Genomic DNA, 20,700 nt, shown 5'->3' with positions numbered 1-20,700 from the left:
AAGCACAGAGAGTCCCATACAGGATAAATCCAAAGAGAAACATGCCAAGACACATATTAATCAAACTTTCAAAAATTAAATACAAAGAAAAACTATTAAAAGCAGCAAGGGAAAAGCAACAAATAAGATACAAGGGAATCCCCATAAGGTTAGCAGCTGATCTTTCAGCAGAAACTCTGCAAGCCAGAAGGAAGTGGCAAGACATATTTAAAGTGATGAAAGGGAAAAACCTACAACCAAGATTACTCTACCCAGCAAGGATCTCATTCAGATTTAACAAAGAAATTAAAACCTTTACAGACAAGCAAAAGTTAAGAGAATTCAGCACCACCAAACCAGCTTTACAACAAATGATAAAGGTAAAACAATCCTGAGAAAGAAAAATGGAGGTGGAGGAATCAGGTTCCCTGACTTCAGACTATACTTCAAAGCTACAGTAATCAAGACAGTACGGTACTGGAACAAAAACAGAAATATAGATCAATGGAACAGAATAGAAAGCCCAGAGATAAACCCATACACATATGGTCACCTTATCTGTGATAAAGGAGGCAAGAATATACATTGTAGAAAAGACAGCCTCTTCAATAAGTGGTGCTGGGAAAACTGGACAGCTACATGTAAAAGAATGAAATTAGAACACTTCCTAACACCATACAGAAAAATAAACTCAAAATGGATTAAAGACCTAAATGTAAGGCCAGACGCCATCAAACTCTTAGAGGAAAACATAGGCAGAACACTCTATGACATAAATCACAGCAAGATCTTTTTTGACCCACCTCCTAGGGAAATGGAAATAAAAACAAAAATAAACAAATGGGACCTAATGAAACTTAAAAGCTTTTGCACAGCAAAGGAAACCATAAACAAGATGAAACGACAACCCTCAGAATGCGAGAAAATATTTGCAAATAAAGGAACTGACAAAGGATTAATCTCCAAAATTTACAAGCAGCTCATGCAGCTCAATATGAAAAAAACAAACAACCCAATCCAAAAATAGGCAGAGGACCTAAATAGACATTTCTCCAAAGAAGATATACAGATTGACAACAAACACATGAAAGGATGCTCAACATCACTAATCATTAGAGAAATGCAAACCAAAACTACAGTGAGGTATCACCTCACACTGGTCAGAATGGCCATCATCAAAAAATCTACAAACAATAAATGCTGGAGAGGGTGTGAAGAAAAGGGAACCCTCTTGCACTGTTGGTGGGAATGTAAATTGATACAGCCACTATGGAGAACAGTATGGAGGTTCCTTAAAAAACTAAAAATAGAACTACCATACGACCCAGCAATCCCACTGCTGGGCATACACCCTGAGAAAACCATAATTCAAAAAGAGACATGTACCACAATGTTCATTGCAGCGCTATTTACAATAGCCAGGACATGGAAGCAACCTAAGTGTCCATCAACAGATGAATGGATAAAGAAGATGTGGCACATATATACAATGGAATATTACTCAGCCATAAAAAGAAACAAAATTGAGTTATTTGTAGTGAGGTGGATGGACCTAGAGTCTGTCATAGAGAGTGAAGTCAGAAAGAGAAAAACAAATACCGTATGCTAACACATATATGGAATCTAAAAAAAAAAAAAAAAGTGGTTCTGATGAACCTAGTGTCAGGACAGGAATAAAGACGCAAACGTAGAGAATGGACTTGAGGACATGGGGAGGGGGAAGGGTAAGCTGGGACGAAGTGAGAGAGTTACATGGACATATATACACTACCAAATGTAAAACAGATAGGTAGTGGGAAGCAGCTGCATAGCACAGGGGTTCAGCTCGGTGCTTTGTGACCACCTAGAAGGCGTGGGATAGGGAGGGTGGGAGGGAGACGCAAGAGGGAGGGGATATGGGGGCATACGTATATGTATAACTGATTCACTTTGTGATACAGCAGAAACTAACACATTGTAAGGCAATTATACTGCAATATAGATGTTAAAAAGCAAAAAAGAAGAGGTTATAACTGGAACAACACCTAAGCAACTATCTTCTTATTGCCTTTCTCTTCTATAAGGTTATGCTTCTGACTCTCCTCCTTTCTATGTGATTGATGTGGTTATTAGGGACTAGGAGCCACTCCTAATACAGGAACCAGCCACGTAAAAACTACTGGAGAACAGAAAGGCCGTAGGGAAATATCGATGGAGTGTGACTTAGAGCAGCTCTATTCTAGGTCTTAAGGCAAAAGACTATATTCATTCTTTCTTTCATACTCAGAGGGCAAAAATTCAAAGGTCAAGAACAAAAGGTGTCTCTGGACTTAACAAAATGAGTCTTCAGGTTCACAGTATTTATCCTAGTTCATTAGAGTAAGAAGTCACAGGTATGTGAGGACAACAGGTAGTAGAGAACATGCAATTGCCTGGATCTTCTCAGTGCAGGGAAATGTTGGTTGAAGATTTTCTATCAGGGGACATGACTAATACTAACTTAAACATTTCATTTTTCACTTTTCGTAGTTCATCTTCCATAGAACCATCTGATCACAGTTACCTACGTGAGAACTGTGACCATATACCCTCAATTCAAAGATGAAAATAACTGCAAACAAATTGGAACTCAACTTAGTAGGTGTATTTTTCACAGAGATATGGGTAAAGCAACTCAAATTACTGTCCATATATTCTAGGACTGAACAAATGAGCAAATACATAGGTGATGTTTGGTGCTTTAATTTTCACTGTTGGAAAATGTAGATATGGATACTGAATTCAGAAAAACTAGGAAGAATCTTGTGGTATTGGATTGGAATTAGAGGTATCTGCATAAACTCATGATTTTCAATATATGTAGATAATAGACATAGATATATAGATATAGTAGATATTGATATGTATGATTATGTATGTGTGTGTATGTAGATGTATGTATACATACAGCTATTTCCTAATGAATCTGTCTATATATACATCTCTCTACCGAAAGAACCTAGAAGCAATACTGTTAGCAATGAGCATACCTAGTGCCCAAATCGTAGTTTCTAAATACTATTCTCTACTAAAAGAAACAAGGGCTCCTTGGAGAAACAGTTGATTCTATGGCTGGGGCAGGGAAATGACAAAATGAGCCTGTAATTATTTTGTTATGCCAGAAATTAAGGACATGATCATAGAATGATTGGGGCATTTCCAAAGGATCAGGAGCCAGCTTGAAGGCACCTACAACCTGGGACAACTTGAGCACTGAAATAAATAATGACAGTGATATATTGTAACTTATTTAATAAAACAAAAATTCATGAGTCAAAAGAAGGAAAGAAAAGAAAGAAAGAAAGAAAGAAAGAAAGAAAGAAAGAAAGAAAGAAAGAAGGAAAGAAAGGGAAGAAAGACAAAAAAGAGAGAAAGAAGACTTTCTTACAGTAGAGTGGCAACTAATAAATACAGAATATGATGGAGTTGAAAAATCACTATTTTGCAACTATCACAGGCAAGAAAGCATCAAACGAATATAAATCAGTGAGTGAAAGTTTGAAAAGAAACAAGTTATTATGTAGTCTGGAATATCTCCCCATGAACTACTTATTAATTCAGTAGAGCAAAATAGTAACATTAGAGTAGAGACACCTGGCAGACCCCACCTTAAACAAATGATTAAAGTTAACATCACTGGGCCCAAACAGACATAATATGCCTCCTGATAATGAGGCACCGAGAAGGACACAACATCATTTCTGTGTTGTTCCTGCCCAAAATGTGTAACTTTAATCTAATCATGAGGAAAACATCAGACAAATCCATATTGAGAAATATTCTACAAAAAACTGGCCTGAACTCTTCAAAAAAGTCCATAGTATGAAAGACAAAGAAAGGCTGAGAAACTGCTTCACATTAAAGGAAATTAAAGAGACATGACAACTAAATGTACTACAATCTACTGAACTGAATAGTAGACAATAGTATGTACTGAATTAAATATCCTATTTTGATCATTGTACTATGGCTATATAAGAAAATGTTCTTGTTCTTAAAGGAGACAGTTAAGTATTTAGAAGTGAAGAGTCATGATGTCTGCAACTTACTCCTAAAAAGTCCATTTAAAGATATGTAATGATAATAATATTAACAATGACAACTATAAGAATGATAATGTAAATTAAATATTCAGTTCTGTTTTCTTAAAACTAAATAATCCCAATTATTTTAGCCTTTTAAATCTATATGAGACAAAAACGTTGCATGGTTTAATTAGAAACTTGGGAAGTTAAAAAAAGGATCTATAGTCTCAATCCAATTCAATTTAATAAAAAATTATTGAGGACCTATCCACAGGAGTCCTATATTTAAAGAGCTCACAGTTTATTGGAGAAGGAAAACATGCATGTAAACTAGTATAACAGAAGTATTCTATAAGTATCAAAATGAAGTATAAGAAAGTACTAAAGGAATGTTGAGAGAAAATGATTGACTACTGACTACTACTGACTACTCTGACTACTATATTAGTATTATTTAACATTTACTATTTATAGTTAGGCACTGTACTGTTTTATATATTAATTCATTGAATGTACTAACAATCTCACGAGGTAGGTAGTATTATTATCCCCATTCTACAGATGAGGCCATTGAGGTACAGAGAATTGTCAGTTGAGAAAACAGAGAATTCAGACATTCTCAGTAGAGAATCTGGCCATAGGTTACCTAGCTAGCTAGTAGCCCAAGTTTCAAACTCAGGCAGGCTGGCTCCATAATCCATGAAGAAGGCTTAATGAAGGAAGCAGCATTTGAGTTAATCCTTAAAAGATGATAATAATTTCAGTGGAATGGGAAGAAGAAAGAAGACTATGTAAGGCTGGAGGAAAAATAACGGTGAAGGCAGGGAGACAGTAAATTGTATAAGGAACAGCAAAAAGTTCAGGGGATGTTATGTAAGATGTAGGGAGAGAAATGGGTGAGAGCAGAGGATAAGAGACTAGACAGGCTTATGAAATATATTAGACTCCATCATGAGAATTAATATAATATAGTCTTTGATGGTAAAGAAGCTGATTCTTATAATATGCACCACAATCTTGATGTAACTCAATACAGTCAGTATAAGCAGTCTGTGAAACATCTAAATGAACCAAGTACCAATAATACCTTATTACAATTCAATTTCTCCTAAAAGACAGTACCAGAGCACAAATCATGAGAACACATTCATAGTGACCTCTGCACCTCTATGTGAATAATTTCATTTCACAAAGATCCTATGACTATGCAATATTGAAACTGCCAGAACTGAAAACAGAAAATCTAAAATGCCACAATTCTACCTTAGTTTAACAAGACTATAAACGTTTAGGAAACAGTAAATGAAATGTGAGTACACCATGTAGCTTTGCTGTTATAGCTCCATCTTTGTCATAATATTTATGAAAACAAGGTGATCCAATTAAAGGGATATAATGAGTAATATATTCCATGAGCTCCATTAGCTATGCACTTCTAACCAGTAAAATGACTAGACACGAATGCTTAATGTCAACTTTGAGTTGTTAGCAGATGTAATTGAGTCCTCACATTAATAAATGAAAATATTATTTTGCCTTCATAGCAGACATTATAGACAAAGCAAAGCATGTGGCACTTAAAAGCTGTTTTAATTTTTAATATAAATATTAATAAAAATATGACTTTTATTTAGTAAATTATAGGTTTAACCCGTTCAGAATCTATACTACAACTGAAGAGTATAGAAAATCTAATTGCACATAAAAACAAACATTTAAGCTTTGTAAAATGTCAAAATATTTTAAAGTAAAACATTAACAAATTCATTAGTGACTATTTTTCATATATTTAATAAAAGACAAAAAATAGATTTCATTTTTATACAAATATCTTTGCAACAGAGTTCTTAACTATCCAACATAATCTTCTTCCATTTTGGAACAATACTAAAGTATTTCCTCGATTGACAGAACAGAATTGATTAGTAAGATACAGGCAATATCAGGAAGCATCATAGAAGAGAAGAATATGAAAAAGGAAGACAAATGATTTCAAAGAGCATTTGAAAAATCAAAACATATTTGGATTAGTATAAAACTAAAGAATACATGAACAGTTAAAGAAATAGAACATTGAGCTAAAAAAAATTCTTCACCTAAAAATACCTAAAATGGCATTTAAAATTCAACAATCATCCTTTACATGTCTAACTGGACTTCTGAGAGTAAGGAAAATCCATAGGGCCTTAAAAAGGGGGAAAGGAACTAAAAAGTAGTGTAATAATCTTGAACTGACACTATAGCTCCCTGGAGGGTATTTGCTGACAACACAGATCTAGGCTTTAACAGCAAGACAAAGAAGATAGGCTAGTCCTTGATCCCTAGCATGGTGGAGAGTTGAAACTAATATCACTACATGAAAGCAGAAACCTTGAAAAGCTATATTCATTATGAAAAAATGCATTAAAAAAAAAAGAGTTCTACCCAACAGCAAAGGAAGGTGAAAAAAGTTAACTTTTCTGTTTAAACCTCAGTTCCAGACAGAAAAGTCTGAAGGAATCTCAACCTGAAAAAATAATATGTTAAGATCTAGTGCCTTAAGTTAAATACTTTAAGATGTCTGGCATAAACAAATATAAATCCTTTCCATGGGAATTCATTCCTATCCCAGGCCCCACAAGATTCCAAGATTTAAATAACCAAAACAATCAATTTATAATCTAAAATTACAGAACTAATAGGGATATGAGACACTGGCAGTGAAGTCAACAGAAACAACAAACAGCAGAATTAGACCTCTATGAACATCAGCTATTAGAAATAATAAATACAGAATATAAAATCACTGTTAAAATACATAATATAAAATCACTATGGTTAAACAATTATAAAGAGAGGAAACTGAAACATGAACAAGGAAAAGTTTATTATCAAAACAAACCAAATATAGTTTTTAGCAATAAAAATATTATTTAAAAATCTAACTATCAAAATATTTTTTCAAACAATATTTTAAACAATTGGAAATGATTATGAACTGGTTATCAGATGATGAAGGAATTTTTGCTGATTCTTATAAAGCGTGATAATGACGTGATTATTTAAGATGTCAATATTTTTTAGATGTGTGTACTATAGTATGACGTGTTATCTGGGATAGGCTTCAAAATACTTCAGCAAAGACAAAAAAAGGAACAGATGAAGCAGTGTAGGAAAATATGAGAAATATTAAATCAGAGCAATGTGTATCTGTAAAATTTTGTAATAAAAATAAAATGAAAACTCAGTGGATAGTATGATCAGAATATTAGATATAGACAAAGAGAGAACTAGAGAACTAGAAGATGGATCTGAAGAGGGTATCCAGATTATGAGTAATATTTAAAGATTAAAAAAAAGGGGCTTCCCGGGTGGCGCAGTGGTTAGGAATCCGCCTGCCAATGCAGGGGACACGGGTTCGAGCCCTGGTCCAGGAAGATCCCACATGCGGTGGAACAACTAAGCCCGTGCACCACAACTACTGAGCCTGCGCTCTAGAGCCTGTGAGTCACAACTACTGAAGCCCGTGCGCCTAGAGCCCGTGCTCCACAATAAGGGAAGCCACCGCGATGAGAAGCCTGTGCATCACAACGAAGAGGAGCCCCTGGTCACCACAACTAGAGAAAGCCCGCACGCAGCAACAAAGAGCCAACGCAGCCAAATATAAAATAAATAAATTTATTAAAAGAAAAACAACCTTACCTTCCTTTGGGCTCACTGCTGCAGGAAGAGTATCCCAATCAAGGGTCCAAGTAGGGCAAGGGTGGGGAGAAAACATCACTTCAATGCCTTTTTCCTAGAAAAGGAGATAGGCCCTTTCCAAATTAATAAATTAATAAAATCCTGTTATGTTCTAGAAGACCAAATTTCTATTTTCTATACTGGCAAGGAGGGACACAGACTTTAATAATCATCAAGTATTCCTCAAAATACTTAGTTACATAAGAAACATATGTTGAGTTTCTTAACAGCATGGTTACTTTCCTATTAAATTATTATTAAATTTCCTATTTAAATTATTACCTGAAGTGACACAGAAGTAATTAGCTACTTAGAAATATTGCGTGTCAAAGAGAAAAGTCACCTGAGAATAAAAGTTTTGTCAAAAACAATCCACATAATCAAAACTGACTCTGCATATGTCCATCAAGTTCTGTCTTGGATTATACAAAAATTGCCACAGCCTAGGAGCTATATTCACAGAATCAAAAAGTCCCTACTTTAACACTCATCCCAAAATATCATCCATACTAGTCTTTTACAAGTATCTACAAAGTCTCTAGAAAAGGATCCCTTTGTTTTAACCAAATGGTTCCCAACATTTTTTTCCCCACCATTTTAAAAAATGATCATCCCTCTTCCATATATAAAACAATTCTCAGGTTCCTTCCTCATGTTAAAAGTTATACATTTATTTATTTGATCTACAGACAGTGGTATGGCATACACATGGATTCCCAGAACCTTTTCAATCACATTCTGTGTCCACAGCCTACAGGATAGATATCCATGGTTCTAGATTTTTTTTTTATCTGCAGGAATATCTTATTCAAAAGAAAAATCCCTGAGAATCTATCATTAACCCCTTTGTATCGGTTAGTTCATGAGATTACTTTCCATTATGAAAACTAGCTGAATTTCAGTGCCAAAGGAAATAGTACAAAGTTCTTTTGTTGGAGTAGAGCTATAGCTACAAGTATAGAGGTCTAGAGTACTTACCTCCCCCAGAAAGATAAACACATCTCTCTGACATCATCTACCTCTCTCCTATCTCCCTTAGTCTAGCCATATTGAACTTCCTGCTATTTCTCATTTCATCACACTTATTCCTAACTTAGAGTCTTCCATAAAATACAACTATATTGAGATATAATTTCTATGCCATAAAAATCTGTCCCTTTACAGCATACAATGGTTTTTAAAATATTCACAGTTTGTGTATCACCACTATCTATCTAATTTGAGAACATTTTCATCACCTCAAAAAAGATGTCCCATACCCATTAGCAGACACTCTCCATTTTCTCCCCAAAGCTCCCTGCTCTAGGCAGCTACTAATCCACCTTCTGTCTCTGTAGATTTGCTCAGGGTCTTCTTACTAGCTGGATCCTCTTAGAACACTTCATCCAAATCTTCAAATGTTCATTCAGGTCATTTGCTCAATGTCTTCACCTAGTCAGATAAGCCTTCCTGACCACCTTATCTAAAAAATGATCCTGATCTCAATCATCTGCACCCCCCTCATCCCACATTATTTTTTTATAGCATTTATCAATACCTAATGTGCTATACATTTATGTTTTTTCTTTATTTACCTCCCCCACCAGAATGTAAGCTCCATGAAGGCAGTCCAATTTGTTCTTCATACATCCAACATTCAGAACAATGTCTGGTGTTTAGTAGACACATATACATTTTTTGACTGGATAAATGAATTTAAAACCTCTATAGAATAAGGGAGATTTTGGAGGCAAGATTGTGCGTAAGAAAACAGAAGGAAAAAAAGGCGAGATGTGAGCGTTCCTGAGAAAAACTTTCCTACTTTACACATCTGCTTAGGGCCAATTTCATGTGTCCTCATTGCAATTGGCAAAAAAAGAAAAAGAAAAAAAGCAAAAACACAAAAAAACAACAACAAAAAAACCCTGACTATATGGAAATGAAACGTTACAGTATAAAAAAAAATTAATACATTCATAGAATATGTTAATTTGATATAATATTGTCTTTCAAATATGTGACAATAGAGAAACTCGTAAGTAGCAAAAACAATGCCCTATTAAAAAGGAAAATGTTACTATGGTGAACTTCTTTAATAAGGTTGGAAAAGTGAAAAAGAAAAAAAAAAGAAAATGTATTGTATCCAATATACACTATCAAGTTAGAATTACATGAAAATTGAAATGATAACTTTTTAGATTTGAACATTCCGTTCTTATAAAATTGCAGATGTGATGTCCTAGTCAACTTTTATATAATCATAAAATTTAAAATCAGAAATGACTCGTACAGAGTCTCCTCTGTACGAGTACAGAGGAGTACACTCTCCTAATTTATAAAAGGAGAAATTGAGACCCTATGGTTAAGTGACTTACTGAAGGTAATAATGTTAGCTTGACTACAAAGCTGGGACCAGAACCCAAGTCACCTGGTCTCTAGTATAGCCTTCCCATGGACTGTTCCCAAGCCAATGACTGAGAGTCTCGGGCTCAGAGACTGAGTGGCAGACCATTTTTGAGAAATATGGAACTCTCTGACAGATGACTCAGGCTCAAGGATTCCCCACGAGCTTGACAAAACTTTCTTAGAACTGCACTGAAGTATGACTCTTCTGACCCAACCTTCCTTCCCTTCCCATTTTCAAGCACAGGGATCAAAACTGCACCACGTTCTGAAGGCTCCCGCAGCTTCCTCTGGCTCCCTCCCCACTTTCCCTCACAGATGCTTCCCTCAGTATACCTCTTGCCCACCTAACTCCATCTTGGAATTTGCTTCTGGAGGACCTGAACTAACACATCCCCTGTAAATTAAAAATTCAGGATTCCTTTATATTTTTTATATTATTACAAAAGCGCTTATTTTTTATTGTCCATATGTATTTTACTTATTTTTTAAATTGGGGTATAGTTGTTTTACAATGTTGTGTTAGTTTCTACTGTACAATTGTTTATTAACTTTTTTCTGAATTTAAATTCTAGTCACCTGTCTCTTTTTTATAAATATTTTAAAATGTATCAAATGCAAATGTCTTTCCTGATGTCATTTTATTGCTGGAAAAGCACAGGTAGAAAAGTTTGAATTACCAATCTCTTTTTCAAGACTGCATATGTATGAATTAAAATAAAAGTACAGATTTTTGGTTTGTTGAAATTTTTAAAATTAGTATTTTAATACAAGAGTACTCTCCTGACAATTATTTTTTTAAAAACACTCAGGAGGTAAACGAGAGATCGCTGAGCAATATAACCATCTGATCAAGACACATCAAACTTTGGACCTGCTTTGATATCTTCTATAATCAAGTGTACCATCTGTTTCATTGTTTCACCACTAGGCTAACAAAGCTTAGCTGAAGAGATAAGGGGTTGGTGTCACTACTAAAATCTGCTTTTCTAAATCAGCAAACTTTCTGTTAACTATAGAACTCAAATACTTCCTAACCCAAGTTAAAAAATATAATGATTTTCTTTCCAATACAACTCAGGTGACTAGCTCAAATTACTTCATGAATTTTCTATTCGAACAAATCTTCAAACAGTCTAAGTTAAAAGCAAAACATTTTCGCAGATTGTTTTGAATGATAGAGAAAAGAAAGCCTATTGGTGAAAAGTTTTACACTTAGTACCATTAGAAACAAATTATGCTGCAAAGAGAGAAAAATAAATCATGTGCTCTTATTACATAAAAAGTCATAAAATCAAAGAATAAAGTAAAAACAGAATTCAAAGAATTCAAAAATCTTAAATTTAGACAAAACCTTGGAAAATATATTGAGATAATCATCTTCATATTTCTTTAATTCAAATCATCACCTCAAAATTAAGAAACTGAGAAACCAGTTCCTTGCAACAGAAAAACGTCAGGTTAAAACAATAAACTTGACCAGGTGTGATATGACTTTGGTGTCTCGAATATAAAAACAAAAAATTCTGAGAAAAAAACTCTTAAAAATATATATTCTGACTTGTTTGGCTCCAAAGACACATAATATTAAAAATCTTCAATTTACTATATTTCACTTAAATCCAAAGACTAGCACAAATATTAATTGGTCAAGAGAGATATAAATAAAATTTATAAAATGTTAAAACAAAAATGTTATACAAGTTGGGGTAAAATGCTCAGCAACTTTATTACATGGAATCTTTCAAACAAAATTTTAATGAAAACAATTTAATTACCATTAACTTAGTCATGGTGGGTCTTGGTCCTCCTATAAATGAAGGATCATTTTGCTCCTCTACACATGGGACCTCATCTAAGCTTGGTTGCTGTTCATTCGAGGTGGTCTGTAATTCTGGTAAATTGAGAAATTGGATCCCACACTGAGAAGCTGTTGTTTTTACTCTTGGCACTTCCTGAATTCTCTGGTACCAGGCAGCCAGCAGTGGAAATTCTACCAGCTTTTCAGAAAGTTTCTTGCAGATAATTACCTAGGCAATTACAAAGAACAAAACACATTATTATATAATTTTTGTTTGTTACAAGAGCTGATTGAGGTAACTTTACATACCATAAAACTCACACATTTAAAGAATGAGTTTTAGTAAATTTATAGTTGCACAACCATAATCTAGTACCATTACGCTCAACGTCACACCAAAAAGTTCCCTTGTGACCATTTGCAATCAGTCTCTGCTCCACAGTCAGTTGTAGGCAATCAATGATCTGCTTTTCATGTGTATAACTCTGCCTTTTCTAAAATTTCATATATTTAAATGGAATCACAAAATGTGTCTTTTTTCACTTAGCAATATGATTTTGAGATTCATCCATGTAGTTGCATTTATCAGTAGTTTGTTTCTGTTTATTATGATGCAGCATTTAAAGTAAGGCTTTTATTTATTCAAATTAGAAGCACTTGAAACCATTACCCCTGATATAAATTAATGTGTTTATTTTCTCTTGGTAAGATGCTTTCTCTCCAGCACCACCACCAAACTTCAATTTCTTTAAAAATTAGAATGTTCTTGCTTCTTTGTGAGACACTGAATGTTGTTTCCATAGAAACAGTTATAATGTTACAAACAGATTATGACTTATGAACAGATAAAATGAAAAGGTCAAGTCACAGAAAATCTCGACAAATGTATCTAGCAATAATCAGTGCCAAAACAGGAGCCAGAAAGGACAAAAATTAATGAAAAATTTCACACATATATATAGTCTATTTTAACTGGACTTTAAGGTTAAATAAGAATTGATTATAAGAATAGGGTTTATGTGTAATTCTCTTTGTATACTACAAGCGCTTAAAACACTGCCTTGCAAAAAATACTGAGTGAATGAACAAATGATCAAGAAACCATTTATTGACCTCAAAGAATAATCCCCTAAATTAGTGTTTTTCAAACTGCTGCTTACAACCCATTAGGAGATTTAAAAATTAATTAAAAAAAATTTTTTTTTAAATGAAATTAAATCGAAAATATCAGAGTACATAGCATGTAGTAAGGTGGGTTAGTTTCTGTTTATATATCTATATTCATATATATAATATAAAGATGTATATTTGTATTTGTATGCTCAGTCACCTTGTAAAATGCATTATTTACTGTGAAAAGTAAAAAAGTTTGAAAAATACTGTCTAAATGGTACTCTGGGAGCCAAAAAGTTTCTAATTCTCAACAAAATACTTAATTGCCTGGAAACAGATTATGTGCTATGGGAATTGAGCTTTAAGCCATGATAAATTAATCAAATAAGAAATTTCTCATTTCCTCACCTTTCCTTTACTCCCCTTGGTAGTGATTTATTCTTACTTGTTAGACGCATATGACATCTTGCCCTCCTTTTGAAAATAAGTTGTGATTAAACAATAATTCATGTTTAAAAAATTTGAGGAGTTTTACTCTGCATGACAGGTCATCCCATTTAATCAATATGCCAGGTTGCTCTGCTAATACCCAGACAGCTCAGGAGGTACGGCACCACATTCATTAATTACACTTGAGAAGACATATTTAAGGATGAGGCTAATGTTAAATGTGTGAAATGAAAATTAAATTTGTTCCTAAGAACATGATTTTTAAAGGATGTTACCTGGCTGATAAGATCAAAACATTATAAATACCAGAGTTACTTAAGGACAAGAAAATAATTTATTCTCAAAATATTGGTAAAAAATTGCTATCAAGACCACAAACTGAAATCCTAGTGGCTTTGTATTTAATTATAGCAAGAGGCAGAAAAACTTGTATGAATAAAAAGAGAAGCAAGATATTACACCTATCCAAAAGATCTCCTCCTCTGCCTTACTTTCCAGTCACTTATTATATAAAATATTTTGTAATTCTTTTATGTCATTTCCTCAGTCATGTCTACCCATTCAAAAACACATCATAACCAACAAATGTTTAGGTGAGCAGTGTAAGCAGTATAAAAAATAGTAAACAACCTGTCTAAATGGAAATATAATCCTAGTTCAGGGTCTTTTCTTATCGTCTAGAACTGGTGAGTTAAAACTGAAAATTCTTAAGGACCTAAGGAATAGGACAGGGGATGGAAAATATAAATTAACTACGGAATCCATAATTTTTGCAATATGCCAGCCAGTAGTGAGATTCCCATTTTATTCTCAATTTTATGCCAATGGGAACAGTGAAAGAGGTAATTAACATAGGTATTTTTGCTCAAAAATCAATTTCTACAATGATTTTACTTTAGTAATAAATGCGTCATACTTTTAAAAAACTAAATTCAAAGCATTAGAAGTTAAAATGTATTAAGTTAAATCATAAATGTTCAAGTTACAAAAATATTTCATAAAATGTCAACTTCTCTGTCTTCCAGGAGTAGAATAATCTTTTAAATAGTTCTATCAAAGTGTACCTGTTTAGTAGCAGTAACTTAAAAATAACTATAAAATGTTCTGGCATCAGAGAGAAGCAAGATTTTGCCTTAGTATGGTTATTCATTGTTATTTCTCCCATCTGCTTCCTATTCTGTGTACTAGAAGGTTCTAACAAATAAAGGGAGGGGGGAATCATAAGATGCATTTTAATTTATTCTTTTTTAATCCATTCCTGAAACTTTCCAGAGGAGAGGATTTTATCAGGCACCTTCCAGGAAGAGGTGTTGGGCTATCAGTGGTTAACTTTGCAAACTAACATCCTATGAAGAGGAAGAGAAGCTTGGAGCAGAGGTTTAGATGTAACACCTCAGCCTCTCTCCCTGCTGTTGTTTTGCATATTTGGCTTTATTCTGTTTAGCAAAACTGGGTATTTTCCCTAACTCTTCTAATTTTGACCTCTGGTATACCAAACCTTGAATTAGCAAAATTGACTGCTCTTTCATATTCTTGATCTTATTCCTGTGGCTAAATACTTTGGCCGTAGATTCAACTCCATGTTTCTGATCCAAACCTAGTAACTTGAACTTCATTCCTGATCATGAACTTGATCTTAATTCTGATCATTTGGACCACTACTCCATCACCTCAATGTGTGTTAATACAAGTATAAAGGCTCAGCTTCATAGCCACCGTCTGAACTAAAATGGCTGCTTCATAACCCAAGATGACTTACAGGAGGAAAATAAATACAACAGAAATAACATCAAAGCTTTGGCAAAGAAAGATTAACTCCTGAAAGAAAATGTGATGATCTAGGAAAAATACAAACAAACAAAGGAAAATATTTAGAGAATTCATTTACATAATGTCAAAACAGAAGAATTTAATCATAGAATAAATGTAATAACAAAGTTTTCCGCTATTTTAAACTGAGATGAAAACAGAGTTCCTTAGTTGTATCAATATTAGGTAGATTTACTCAGCAGTGGTCAGGCTGATGTCCCACCTGATTAAAGGGGGAAAAAAATCCTCTCAATTCGGAACACCTCCACCTCAATTGATCCTCATCAGGTAAACAGTATTTAAATTAAGCTAAAATTAAATGCAATTTAGCTGAAGACAGATGTCTGGACAATGATCTAAAAATAACCTTTATGCAGGTGAATCCAATTTTTATGTTTTGCTGCCTTTGAAAGCAAATAATCAAGTCTTCTCTATCACCTTGTTTGATTTACTTTGTAGCACTTACCATTATTTAAATATGTATTATTTATTTGTCTACATGTTCATTTCTATCTTCCCTATTCTTCTATTTCTATTAGAATATTAACTCCACAAGGGCTGGGACCATTTCTGTCTTGTTCATCACTGTATTCCTAGTGCATACAACAGGGCATGACATATACAGTAGGCTTTCAATAAATTTCTCAAATGAATGAATTAATGGTTGTGCCGCTTTGATTCGATTTTTATGAAATTAGGAACAAATAGTTATCCGAGGAGACCAAGAAGCCATGACTACCAACAGTATTTCCTAATATGCACCAAATGACTGCTCTAATGATTGAAGTCGGTAATAACAGCAGAGGTGGGGGACTGGGGGGAGTCAGGGACAAGAGAATTTAGAAATCGTTTGACTACGAAAAAGAAAAAATCTGTTTTTCTCCCCACCCAGCACCATGGACAATATGAATACACATGACATTTACAATACTAATCAACATCTAAATGATTCCTAGATCTCTTGTTCTCACATCCTTTGATTCTGAAGTTATTTTGATTTCTAATCTTGTTTCATTTACATTTTAAAGAAAAATGTTCTTTAAGAAAATGCCAATTGATTAATGCCACCTAACTTATTAGTGAAGCCTGGTCCCCAAATATATAGATTTTCGTTAGAAATCTCTTCTCATCTGTCAGTAGAGATGCCTGAAGTGTTGGTGATATATATAATCAAAATGAAATCTAATATCTGATTCCTTAGTAAGGGAAACGGTGAAATGCTTCAAAGTGAGAAAAATGCAGTTCTGGAAAACCAACTGGAAAGCTGCAGAGAGCTCTAGCTTCCCATGTTCACTCTGATACTACTTTTACCTTGTCCTTTTTCCCTCCACAGGCAGAAAAAAAAACATACATACATACACTTATATATGTATGTATATAAATATGTATATATATGTACACACACATATATATACACACACATATACATATATGTGTACCTGAAAAAGGAAACTTTCCTTATATAATCTCCCACAGCATTGAATAGTACTGCCAGCTATGTAACATAACAGAGACGAGGGTAAAATATTTCTGATTTAAAAATATCTAACATAATGAAATTAGCATTTGAAGAGACTACATAATTATAAAATATAGCTGACAAGAGTCTTTAGTGTTTTAATACTGGAACCTCTAGTATTAGAAGGTGATCACCACAGCATTTTAAAATTAATAATCATAAAAAATGCTAATGTTTTTAGCAACTCAAAACTAAAAGTCATAATAATTACTAACATGTATTGAAGGCACTATTATCATCTCTATTTTACATATAAGAAAACGGAGACAGATATTAATAACTTGCCCAGAGCATAGTGGTATTAAGAAATGAAATAGGGACTCAAACCTGGGCAGTTTATAGACTGAAACATACAGCAATGTATCCACTCCTGATAAACCTTACCAAAAAATGATGGATACAGGGCAAGAGCACAATATCTGCCAAAGTGAAGTACAGGCCTTCTACAAACACATGGTCCAGAGGCGGAAGGTCAGAAGCTTTCGCTTTTCTGACGTGAGCAGGCTCCCTGTTGGCAGGAGCTGGCTCCTCATGTACTGTGAGCTTTGAAAATGCCACTCTCAGTTCCAGGCTCGCCGATGAAGAGTCCACCTCTTCAGATGTTTCCTGTCTATGGACCTTGCTCTTCGTTTCTTCCTTAGAAAGGGAAGGCCCAACCCCAGCAGCCTTCTGCTGCTTCAGCTTCTGCCGCCGGAGTTTGTCATCATTATGTACCCTAACGGGCTCACTAAGCTTCTTCTCAAGCTCTAGTATTTCGGCAGGGATAGCTGGGGGCTGGTCAGAAGATTCTTTGAGAAAATTCTCAATAGCTAAAGGGATGGTAAGTTCGCATAGCCTGGTCCACTGACTAACCTGCAAAACAAAACAAGAAATGAAAGGATTCTTTACTTTCAACATAGCTTGAAGAAAAATAACTTTCTATTGGGAAATAAGACTGGTTTAGAGAATTTAAGTCTTGAGCTAAACCATCTCTGGGCTAGGCTTTTATGCTTTATCAAGAGGTATTACAGTGCTTCAGAAGTGATAACATTAAACAATGGAGGTTCAGCATTCCTGTATCTGGAATATATGCTATTCTCCTGTGTCCACTTACCGAATAAATCCTCACTTCCCAAAGCCTTTAAAGTACATTCCCCCTAAAAAAGCTTGGTTTCCGAAACACTGCTACTTTGAGCTCCTGTTCATATGTAAAATCCCCTTTAAAAATCCTCAACGTAATTAAAAGGTAAAGAAAAAAAAAAAAAGAGAAATCTTTCCCTAAAAATAATGTCTCTAAACCTCATAAATTAAATCTTAAATTCTTATCTTCCAATACTGCGCTGAAATATCAGTATATGTGAAGGGCTATTTTAACTCTTTCATTGGTTACTGTAGTTTCTTTTAAGTAAATTAAATTTTATTTTCCAACAGAAAGTTCAAATAAATATTCAAGTGAATGTGTTGTCACTTACGGCTTTAAATAACAGAAAAGAGGCATTATACTTACTTCAGCACAGGCTTTCAAGCAAGTCTTCTTAAAACCCAGAAGTTCCAAAATTTCCTTCTTTGAGGGGTCTGCTTCATATGATTTCTGGATTATGTGTCTCAGAACAACAGCAAGTCCTGCTCTACAGAAATTGTCTGGTCTTTCTACTACTGCAGGTAAACAGCAACTCTGGACTATTGGTGGAAGCTCTTGCCTTGAAATAATCTGTATTTCAACATCCTCAGACAGTACACTTTTAAGTAGTGAAATGCCTGTGCTTTCTCCAGTGAGGACTAAGCAAACTTTAAAGATTTTGCAGTCACAGTATGATAACAAAAATAAAGTTATAGACGTATGAAGAGGAAAGATGCACCCTTCTTTTTGGTGAGAAAAGTTCAAGTATAGATATTCTTCTGTAAGACTTTTCTTAATGCCTTTCATTTTCTTCTTTCATTGGGTTACCTGAAGCATAAATTGAAGTGGTTATAGGTCTTAGAATATAGCAATTGCGAAGTTAAAATAAAAGATGAACATTTTAAAAACATTTTCTAGAAATCAGCAGGGATTTGTGATAGATATGATTCTACAAGAATTGGTTCTTGGAATGAATAAATGGCTTCCAAAAGAAAGATTCCTACCCTGTCCAATTAACTAGTCTTAAGGGTGATTTTATATCCAGCTCCTTTAAAAAGAGCATACCTCAGGTGCTTGGCAATAGAACTCTCCCAGTCAAGTATTGATACTTTGGGGTCTCACTACAGGTGAGAACAAAAGATGAATAGAATGGGACATAAGAAATAACCAAGAATACCTAGAGTTGTCTGGGGATAATAGCTCTGAGAAGCTTGATGAATACTGCTTGTTTTATGCCCCTGAAATATAATAATTGAGGGGGGGATATATTCATTCTCTCACAAGAAATGGATTCTCCCAAAGTGGATTTTGATATATGATGAGCTATTGTATGCTGAATCACAATAGAAAAAAATATTTGAAATTCTCCATAACTTAGATGTTGATAACTGAGATATCTCAAAGTTAACATGTCCAAAATCAAGTTTCTTATTCTCTCCCTAGGCCCAAAACCTGTTCCTCATGTATCTTCCCCATTTCAGTTAATGGAACACCATCCTTCAGCTCTTCAGGCCAAAAACCTGGACAATCATTTTAAATTACTCTTTTCTTTCACACCCCCATAACTAATCCATTAAAAATTTATTTTGGCACTACATTCAATATATACCTAGAATCAGATTATTTCATTCCATCTTCATTGCTTCCACTGTGATCCAAGCCACCATCACCTTTCTTCTTAATTATAGCAATTGCTTCCTAACCCTGCTTTCCATCCTCTAGTCTATTCTCAACATAGTAGCAAAAATGATACTGTTAAAAATGAAATAAAATCATGTCACTTCTCTGCTCAAGCGCTCTAATGTCTTCCCATCCTACTCAGAGAAAAGGCAAAGCTCCTGCAATGGTCTACAAAGATCTCCTTGATCTAATTCTCTTTGTCTCTTTGTCCATCTCATCAGCTCTCATCTTCGCTCACTGCTTCAGCAAAAGTGGCTTGTTGTTCCTCTAAATCACTAGGTACATTCCCACCTCAGTGCCTTGGCACTTGATATTTCTAGTGCCTAGAACACATCCATACCTCCTTTAAGTACCTACTCAAATATCAACTTTTTGAGATGTTCCCTGGCTACTGTATTTAACTTGCAAACCCCAACTACCACTTTTCCTGAAAAAACATTTCCTTCCCCTTCTATGCTTTTCTTCACAGCATTTATTACTATTGTAACATACTACGTTATCTATTTTGGTCTTAGCCCAATAGAATGTTCCATGAGAGTACAAATTTTATTTTATTCACTGCTATGCTAAAACAGGACCTGCTATATGTATATGTGTGTGTGTATGTATATATATATATACATACACACACACATATATATATGTATATATGTGTATATGTATATATACGTGTGTATGTATATATATATATATATATATAGTCAAGAAATATTGAGTGAATGCATGGACGAATAGACATGTGGTTATTTTAAAGATGCAAACATACACAACCTTGTGGTCAAATTATTGATGGGTGTTTTCAAGTCACAATCCTTAAGACTTCTGTCAATTATGACTTTTTGTTTGATTTCTACATTTCCTGGGTCTAAAATTCCCCATGTTCTAATACATAAATCAAAATTCCAAAACTGACACTAGATGGCACTCTTTAAAAGCATTCGCCATGTAACAGGAGAATGGTATATTGGAGAAAAAAGTATTTTAAATTATTTAAAAATTATGTTAAAAGCCTTTAAAAAGTACACATGCAACTCTTTCTTTTAAGTGTATTTGAAATATTAGTGCACCTGAATTTTAGGGTGCTAAAATTTACTAAATTTCCTTT

The 20,700-nt window shown here is 34.1% G+C and overlaps 1 protein-coding gene across 1 annotated transcript in view; it reads right to left on the bottom strand.

Annotated features, from left to right (window-relative positions):
* The window catches only part of GSTCD (glutathione S-transferase C-terminal domain containing), a 132,189-nt gene that overhangs the window by 105,104 nt on the left and 6,385 nt on the right, over positions 1–20,700 (bottom strand). Inside the window, exons 2-5 of the mRNA XM_029235395.1 lie at positions 18,303–18,743; positions 17,201–17,668; positions 11,903–12,154; positions 7,704–7,797 (exon numbers count right to left, since the gene is read on the bottom strand). Coding sequence (XP_029091228.1) covers positions 7,704–7,797; positions 11,903–12,154; positions 17,201–17,668; positions 18,303–18,722 — 1,234 coding nt within the window. The 5' untranslated portion in view covers positions 18,723–18,743. The remainder of the gene's footprint in view (positions 1–7,703; positions 7,798–11,902; positions 12,155–17,200; positions 17,669–18,302; positions 18,744–20,700) is intronic.

Source organism: Monodon monoceros, unplaced genomic scaffold (genome assembly GCF_005190385.1).
Source record: "Monodon monoceros isolate NGI ecotype Baffin Bay Population unplaced genomic scaffold, NGI_Narwhal_1 Super_Scaffold_20, whole genome shotgun sequence".
NCBI lineage: Eukaryota > Metazoa > Chordata > Mammalia > Artiodactyla > Monodontidae > Monodon > Monodon monoceros.
This window is presented reverse-complemented; position numbering and strand designations above follow the sequence as displayed.